The 9,396-nt window shown below is 46.9% G+C and overlaps 1 protein-coding gene across 1 annotated transcript in view; it reads left to right on the top strand.

Moving 5' to 3' along the window:
* LOC108800218 (pancreatic triacylglycerol lipase-like) overlaps window positions 1-3,471 on the top strand; it is a 15,219-nt gene extending 11,748 nt beyond the window's left edge. Inside the window, exons 7-9 of the mRNA XM_018572181.1 lie at window positions 124-240; window positions 990-1,108; window positions 3,361-3,471. Coding sequence (XP_018427683.1) covers window positions 124-240; window positions 990-1,108; window positions 3,361-3,471 — 347 coding nt within the window. The remainder of the gene's footprint in view (window positions 1-123; window positions 241-989; window positions 1,109-3,360) is intronic.
* The last annotated feature ends 5,925 nt before the right edge of the window (window positions 3,472-9,396 follow it).

The following is a 9,396-nucleotide window of genomic DNA, read 5'->3' as shown; positions in this document are numbered from 1 at the left end:
TGATTTTATTGAAAGCCCCCACCCCCTCCTAACCAGGGAATGTACTTCCACTTGAATTCCCACCTTCCTATACAAATGTATCACATTGTACTTCCTTCACTGCCATTATAATGTGTCTCGCAGGTTTGGGGATGAGTCAGGTGATCGGTCATGTGGATTTCTTCCCCAATGGTGGTGTGCAAATGCCCGAATGTCAGGCCTACAAGACCGTCGACATCTACGATGAAGAAATCTTGGACCGTACAGGTGAGTCATTGACGTATATTGTCAGGTGTGTAATATGCACATGACGGATGGATGACGGGAATGAGGGACCAGTCCACCCAGAACTGACATTTCATTGTTTGGTGGATGCTGGGGACCCCAGGCAGTCTCTTCTGTCTCTCGGGGTTCTGCTGGTGAGAAAAGCCGTACAATGTATGGGATATATTCAATCCATCTACGTGATAAGGAACCCTCGTGGTCCAACATGCTGATGATGATCACTGTGATCGCTGTGCTTTATTACACAGATTGCTTTAAAATACCAAATACATTGTATCCCTTTCCCTTTCCCAGTCCAGTCCATATACTTTGTATCCCTTTCCCTTTCCCAGTCCAGTCCATATACTTTGTATCCCTTTCCCAGTCCAGTCCATATACTTTGTATCCCTTTCCCTTTCCCAGTCCAGTCCGTATACATTGTATCCCTTTCCCTTTCCCAGTCCAGTCCGTATACATTGTATCCCTTTCCCTTTCCCAGTCCAGTCCGTATACTTTGTATCCCTTTCCCAGTCCAGTCCATATGCATTGTTTCACCTCATTTTTAAGCCCCCGATGAACTTGGACTATTAGCGCTTGGGGTGGCGCTTCAATCTTGCCTAGAGATACACTTTCCATTCGGGTATTTATACTAGCTGTATTCCATATAGAGTTAATGAGATACATAATTGTATGAATGATTGGCCAGGAGTTTATTGTTAACCGATTCCTGATTGAACTTTTTCCAGCAACATTTTTCTCCCTCCTATGTAACCACGACGCCGCCAAAGTATATTATATCCACAGTATCACCAATCCGAGCGCCTACGTCGGCTACCCCTGCAGCAGCTGGAACAGTTATGTGGCGGTAAGTGAGCTTATCAAACCTCTGAACACTTCCCAGCCAGAGAAACCTCCGAACACTTCCCAGTCCAGAGAAACCTCCGAACAATTCCCAGTCCAGAGAAACCTCCGAACACTTCCCAGTCCAGAGAAACCTCCGAACCCTTCCCAGTCCAGAGAAACCTCCGAACACTTCCCGGTCCAGAGAAACCTCCGAACACTTCCCAGTCCAGAGAAACCTCCAAACCCTTCGCAGTCCAGAGAAACCTCCGAACCCTTCGCAGTCCAGAGAAACCTCCGAACACTTCCCGGTCCAGAGAAACCTCCGAACACTTCCCAGTCCAGAGAAACCTCCGAAGACTTTCCAGTCCAGAGAAACCAACGGCACTTCAGAATCAATTTACATATTTCAACTATCTTTCCCTCAATGTACCTGACACCTTCCATAACCATGTGCTTATGTTCACCCCTACACTGCACCATACACATTAGAGTGTAAGCTCCTCTGTATAGACACTGCGACTGTGGGGGAGGGGCATTAGAGTGTAAGCTCCTCTGTACAGAGACTGATGTGACTGGTTTATTGTTCTCTGTACAGCACTGCGGTATATGTCAGAGATATATACCTGTATATGCATGCCTCTCTCCTCCAGACCAGGTTAGGGTATGATGCATAGGCGGGGAGTCATTGGTCCACTGTGACGAGCTGTGATCTGCAGGACTCTCGGAGCCTTCCAGGCAGATTCTATTGCGCAATCAAAGAGGACAGAAAACCTCCCCAATTGGCCTTCATGACCCCCGATAAGCCGGCACCATCCTCCCCTCCTCCAAAAATGAAATCACAGTTTGAATTTAACATTAAAGTATATGTAAAGCGAGAACGTACTTCCTGTTGTGTCTCTGGCACAGGAAGTTAGAAGAAATCTCCATGATGAGATGAATCTCCCAAAAAACACTCATCGGGGTTTGACCTTTGGCTTTCACTATCCGAAAACTGCAAAATATATTTTGGTTTACAATAGGCGGACACAGACCCTGCTTAGGGTTGCCACCAATCCGGGATTTGAATGCTGTGTTCGGGTTTCATGGCAGCTGAAACCCGGACACGAGATGTCAGGCAGACAGGGGCAACCAGAATTAACCTACGGGCTACTGGCCCCACACTGAAAAAGTCTCCACTGTGGTATTTACATATGAATAAGCCGCGACTCCTTCTCCCCAAAAACATTTCAGTCACCAGAGTGTTCAGGTTTCACTAGAAGAAAAGGTGGCGCCCCTCACCCTGCTGTATGTAACCATAGTCCTGTACGGTAGACTTGTGCGCCGTCAAAAAATTTGTTCTGTTTCGTTTCGTTTCGGAATATCCGTTATTTCGTGTTTCGTAATTCGTAACTGAACTCAATTCGGATTCGGATTCGGACGAAATACGAATTTTCGTTAGTGGCGGTTATATTTTCGTACCTTTACGAACATTCGTTATGATGAAGTTAAAAAGCAAAATACCTTTGTTAATATTGGAGTGGTAGTTGTTTTTTTATCCGAAATACGAATTCCGTTAACGGATTCCGTATTCCGAATTCCGTATTTCGGACTTTAAAAAAAAAAACTACCATCAACTCCAATATAAATGTACTTTGCTTTTTACCTTCAATATAACGAATGTTCGTAACGGAACGAAAATACGTCAACGGAATTTCGTATTTACTGCCTGTATTTGTAATGCAACTCTCAGCAGCAGAAGAGAACCTCTGATTGGTCAACCAAAACGAAATACGAATTCCGTTAACGGATTCCGTATTCCGAATTCCGTATTTCGGACTTTAAAAAAAAAAACTACCATCAACTCCAATATAAATGTACTTTGCTTTTTAACTTTAATATAACGAATGTTCGTAACGGAACGAAAATACGTCAACGGAATTTCGTATTTCCTGCCTGTGTGTGTAACTGTGTATTGTAATGCATCAGCAGCAGCGGATCCGTATCTCGGATTAAAAAAAAATCTTGTCATGCTGTTCAACCTCATTTACAGGGGTAATATTAGTTCCTGTTTCAAAGAAATTCGGATCCGAAATTCGTTAACGGAATTTCGTATTTCGGATATAATTCGGAAACTGCCATTCGGATTTCGGATGCTCCGAAATTCGGAATTTCAGGAAAATTCGTACGAATTTCGATTCGTAACGAAACGAATCGCACATGTCTACTGTACGGCCAAACACACTTTAGTAAGTCTGATATTCACTGAATGATGCCATTTGCTGTTCCATGTTACAGGGGAGCTGCAGGTCGTGCCCCAGTGCCGGCTGCCCCGTGATGGGTCACTACGCCGATTCCTACCGAGGTGTCACCAACTCCAGCCAAGCCTTTTACCTGAACACGGCGTGACGGCGGCCCGGTGAGTGACTCGCTGGCTCTCTATGGCGTTTCTTGTTGGAATCTCTCATTGTGGAACTTCAAAGTGCTTTCCTTTTTTTGTATAGAATAGAGAGAACCTCTGTGGGCATTCATCGACGTCCGGGTCCGTGTTGGGAAGATATGACCTCACTTCCTGTCTCATATACCATCCTCTGTGGAACCGGAAGTGAAATCTCGCCGACGCAGACGTGACCCATTCAATGCACAACTGAACTTCAGTTTAAATCCGCTAAATACTTTCCACGAGCATCAAAACCTGTCCAGAGTCTCACAGTTCATTATTTTCCTAAAGAAGACAAGCCTGTCCCCTGCCAGCATGCTGCAGAGAAGAACCCTTGCTCTCTGTGTGGAAGCAGTGGTCTCTATGCAGAGGTTCAGTCCCATCTAGAGTTCTCCAATCAGCAGGAGGGACCATCACCTCTGCTATCCTCAGAACTATAGCTCTAGAATCAGCAGGGGGGAGGGGGGTCTGACCTCTGCAGAGAGACGGCTGCTTCCGCACACAGTGCAAGGGTCCTTCTCGGCAGCATGCTGGCAGGGGACAGGCTGCTTCATAAAGGACGCCACCTGTAAGACCTCGCACACACTTTGTTTTGCTGCTCCTGGAGTGTATTTGGCTGATTGGGTTCCACGTGGACTGATCTGTGTGATGTCGCGATGCTGCGATTTCCGTTTCTTTGTCTCAATAAGACGAAACTGAGAGATTTTCTGTCAGAAGATTATAATATGATTTGTATTTATTTTCAGATGAAATCACGGGTGACCACGGACCGGGAGCGGCGACCACCAGGCCCCTGTGTTATCACTGATCAATAAATCTTACTGTGAAATCAGTTTCTCAGCGTCGTACTTCAATACCTCAATGTTTAAAATGGCTGATGAATTCACCGCGGGGGTGTAAATTGGGAAGGGAGATAATGGAGTCCTCCAGAGAGCCGGCGGTGCCGAAGCTCTGACCAGTACAGCCTATGAGGGAGAGGGCTGTAAGCTCAGTCATGTGACCAGGATGAGACTGTACCGTGTGACCTGCTGTACCTGGGGGACTGCGAGCAGAGTGGGGGGTATGAAAGACAAAGCTGGAAAATAGTGGGGGGTGTTTAATATGGGGAGCGGATGTACCACATGTGGGGTGCAGGTTGTGGTACTCTGTGTGTGTCATTTGAGGGATATTATATGGGGGAGATGACTGTGTAATGTGGGGTACAGTTTGAGGTGTGATGCCCATGGAGGGGGGGTTCCTATTCCTCCTCTATCTCTACTGTGAGGGGGTTCCTGATGCTAAGAGCGGACTCTGAGGTATAGGGGGGACTCGGATCTAGGCTGAATTTTCATGGTATCTCCCACAGGTGACAAAACTGAAATCCAATAAATGAAAAGCACAGGGCCAGGGACAGTCAGGCTGGGGAGGAAAGCACTGGATGATGCCAGACGTCCTCCAGCCAGGAAATGAGGCGGCCTCTAACTGACTTGCTGCAGCTTCTAATGCACATTGTGTGAAGCTCCCAGTGTGCGGTGACATTGAGGAGAGGAGCCGGCACAACTGTCCAAGACTGAAGGGGAGGACGGAGGTCAGATATAAGACTTAAGGGGAGGACGGAGGTCAGATAGAAGACTGAAGGGAAGGACGGAGGTCAGATAGAAGACTGGAGGGGAGGACGGAGGTCAGATAGAAGACTGAAGGGAAGGACGGAGGTCAGATAGAAGACTAAAGGGAAGGACGGAGGTCAGATAGAAGACTGGAGGGAAGCCCCCCCAATATATACATTATGCGTTACTAAGCCCAGAGTCCAGTGCGTTACTAAGCCCAGAGTCCAGTGCGTTACTAAGCCCAGAGTCCAGTGCGTTACTAAGTCCAGAGTCCAGTGCGTTACTAAGTCCCTGATATAGATGATAGTCGTCCCCACAAATCTACAATGTATATAAAAGGCCCACTTGTGATGAGTATACCGTGCTGTATAACGTGAATTGTGCACCCGGCACTACGGTGATTAAAAAATTATTTCGTGTTCCTTGTGATTTCCACCTTCCACACGCGATAGAATAACTCTCACCTCTCAATGCGATCTCATGTTATAAAGGTCTAGAGACGCCACTTCCCTTTTTTCATACCCAGGCAGGAAGACAGCCGATGTTTTAACAGTGAAAAACGTCCTCATTTTCCTCCACTGAAAGGATGACCTTCTCCGGTGGTGGAAGCGCTCCCACCCGATATTAATGAATGTTAGCAAATGGAGACGAGCAGGACACTCCATAGTATTATTATTACACAGGATTTATAGAGCGCCAACAGTTTGCGCAGCGCTGTACAATATAAGGAAGACATTACAATCACAATACAATTCAAGACAGGATGGTAAGGAGGGTCCTGCCCCTGAGGGCTTACACTCTAAGAGGGAGGGGCCAGTGATACATGAGGAGGAAGCTGTGTGGGGATGAATTGTTTGATGACGTGAAGGTTGAGTGGTCAGGTTGAGGTGGGATCGGCTTCCCTGAAGAGATGAGTCTTAAGGGAATGCCTAAAGGCAGTCAGAGTGGGAGATAGACGGACAGGTTGGGGTAAAGAGTTCCAGAGGATGGGGGGGACTCTAGTGAAGTCCTGGAAGAAGCATGAGAGGAGTTGACAAGGGAGCTGGAAAGCAGGAGGTCTTTTGAGGAGCGGAGGGGACGGTTAGGGTGATACTTTGAGATATAGCCGGGGGCCGTATAATCATTTAACGTTTAATATGGTAAAAACATACTATTGGGAGTGGAAATCACAAGGAACATGAAGGAATTGTTTAATCACCGTAGTGCCGGGTGCACAATTCACGTTATACTGCTCGGTATACTCCTCACAAGTGGAACTTTATATACATTGTAGCTTTGTGACTAAAGGAGACGACTGTCATCTATATCCTTGGTTCTCAACTGGTGGGTCGTGACCCCATGTTCAGTGGGTCACCGCATGTCTTCCACTTTTCTAGTTTTGAGGCTCCTCAGCCTCCCCATAGTGCAGCACCGTCCATTCTTGCACCGAGCAGCCATTCAAAATATGCTGCCCGGCGCTGAGTGTTGACTTGTCGAGGTGGGGTGGGCTGGGGGTATGGCTGCGAGGGAGTTCCGCTCATACATGCATTGCTTACAGCTGCCTCGCATGTCCTGTAGAGGAGCCTGGACTGGAGCGACGTCACATTCTGCCTCCCGGAACCTCTACAGGGCGCGCATAGGAGCTGTACAATCAATGCACATACGGATGGAGCTCCATTACAGCACAGCACACCCACACTGCCGTGCGTTCCATTGCAGTGCGATTTGGGTCGCGACTTAATGACCGAGGACAAATGTGGGTCCTGAGGTTACACAGGCTGAGAACCGCTGATCTATATGAAGCCTATAATTCTGGCGTCGTGTTTGAATGAATACATTTTGTTACATTGTTTGAAGCACTTAAAGTTTGCTGCAGTATGACGTCACACAGCAAATGCTACATCTGTGTATTGGATGAGATTAGATATCTAGTTGAGAGCGCGGCACAATTGTCATGTTTATTTAATAAAATCCTGGCACTGATTCAGCTGAGATTACAGGGTTAGAACTATTCAATGAAATGATTGGAGGGGGGGAGGGGGGTGTTAGAGATGAACTGTACTGGTGGATGATGATGATTATACATTATATATATTGTGTATACGTTGTATTGCATTACAGATACAGATGAGATACAATGTATATGGATGTTGTTGAGGGCGCACTGCTGTACATGGTGTCTGCAATAAGGAAGAGTGGAATATGGGTAAGAAGATGCGGATAGACATGACTATGGACAGTTGTGGGAATCTAATGGTGTGTAGAAGCCGCCAGCCCAGTCATCAGATAATCTATACAGACTTCACTGCTACACCATAGGATAGCAATCCCAGGGCCTAGGGCTCTGGAAGTTTTTAATGCAACCTCTGCTCCTTCTCTCTATTATTATTATACAGGATTTATAGAGCGCCAACAGTTTGCGCAGCGCTTTACAACGTAAGGAAGACATTACAATCACAATACAATTCAAGACAAGATGGTGAGGAGGGCCCCGCCCCTGAGGGCTTACAGTTTAAAAGGGAGGGGCCAGTGATACATGAGGAGGGAGCTGTGTGGGGATGAATTGTTTGAGAAGGTGATAGCTCAGTGGTCAGGTTGAGGTGGGATAGGCTTCCCTGAAGAGATGAGTCTTTAGGGAATGCCTAAAGGCAGTCAGGGTGGGCGACAGACAGACATGTTGGGGTAAAGAGTTCCAGAGGATGGGAGAATCTCTAGAGAAGTCCTGGGGGCAAGCATGGGAGGAGTTAACAAGGGAGCTGGAAAGCAGGAGGTCTTGGGAGGAGCGTAGGGGACGTTTAGGGTGATACTTTGAGACCAGGTTTGAGATATAGCCGGGGGCGGAGTTGTGGATGGCTTTGTAAGCGATTGTTCATATTTTGAATGTTATCCTTTGGGCAAGTGGAATCCAGTGCAGGGATTGACAGAAGGAGGTTGCAGACACTGAGCGGTTGGTTAGGTGGAGGCCAATGAGGAGGGAGTTGCAATAGTCAAGACGAGAGATAACAAGGGAATGGATGAGTAATTTTGTGGTTTCTTTGCTGAGGAAGGGGCGTATTTTGGAAAAGAAATGGAAATCATCCAATAGGGAACCTGTTCTGGTCACAACTGTCTACAAGGGGACTTCAATCTCCTTTCAGACAGGCTGTGTTCTTTTGAAGCTGTAGAAGGAGGGAGAGAGGGGGAGGAGTCTGTGCTCCGGAGGGGGAGGGGTCACTGCTCCTATTCATTTGTATACATTTCAACTTGATCTACTGAGCTCGGTAAACAACAGAGTGATAAAGGAGTCCCCAAAAATCATGGTAACAAATGAGCTGTGTAGAACTTCATGCCATTTTTTTTAACTTTGTAATTTGTTAGTCCTGTCTAAAAATAAATCAAATATGTACATAACCAATAACATTGCCCAATAAGTGATCTGAACCTTCTCAGCGCCTGTGGGATTTATCACCCGGCAGAGATAATAACAGCGTGAGATCTGCCAGTGAGGAAGCCTGAGCCCAGCCTGGCATTGTGTGCCCAGCAATCTCCTCGGCCTTATCACCTGCTCTGCAATGATATCACAGCTGACCCCGGGGTCACCCAACCCGCCACTGACATGTCTGCACCTCCTGGCACTGCACATTTTATGGATTAGTATTTGGGACGTGCGCCCATCTCCGTTTATCTTGAAAAACATGAATCAGGTTCATCTAGATAACGGGTCACAAATCATTTATATGTGTTTATCATTCAGATATTAATCAGAGGGATTTAAAAGTTCACTGAACCGGGAACTTTGTTAGCCGGAATGCTCTAAGTTCTCGGGTCTGTACACCCGCTGTGCCCATTATGAGGGGCTCCCACCATCCCTGTGCTGAGTTCCCGGGTCTGTACACCCGCTGTGCCCATTATGAGGGGCTCCCACCATCCCTGTGCTGAGTTCCCGGGTCTGTACACCCGCTGTGCCCATTATGAGGGGCCTCCACCATCCCTGTGCTGAGTTCCCGGGTCTGTACACCTGCTGTGCCCATTATGAGGGGCTCCCACCATCCCTATTGATTCACCCCCCTCAGACTTCATTGGGGTTTACCCAATGGAAAACTAATACCAGGCAGCTTTGCTTATCACATGCCAATCGTTAAAGACTCTAAAATATAACTGGACAATAAAGGAATCCCAACATGGAATATTATTTCCTCGCTTAGAATAGACTGACAGGTCCAACCCAACTCCCGCACCCATCACTTCTCCTGGACAGCTTGGCCTGCATGGAAATTTGGAGGAAAAATATAAATCAATGGATGTCATATGCTGAATATTATCACTACAGGTATTAACCCCATACACTCA

This window comes from Nanorana parkeri, unplaced genomic scaffold (assembly GCF_000935625.1).
Source record: "Nanorana parkeri isolate BGI_ZX_2015 unplaced genomic scaffold, ASM93562v1 scaffold1958, whole genome shotgun sequence".
In the NCBI taxonomy this organism is placed as follows: domain Eukaryota; kingdom Metazoa; phylum Chordata; class Amphibia; order Anura; family Dicroglossidae; genus Nanorana; species Nanorana parkeri.
This window is presented reverse-complemented; position numbering and strand designations above follow the sequence as displayed.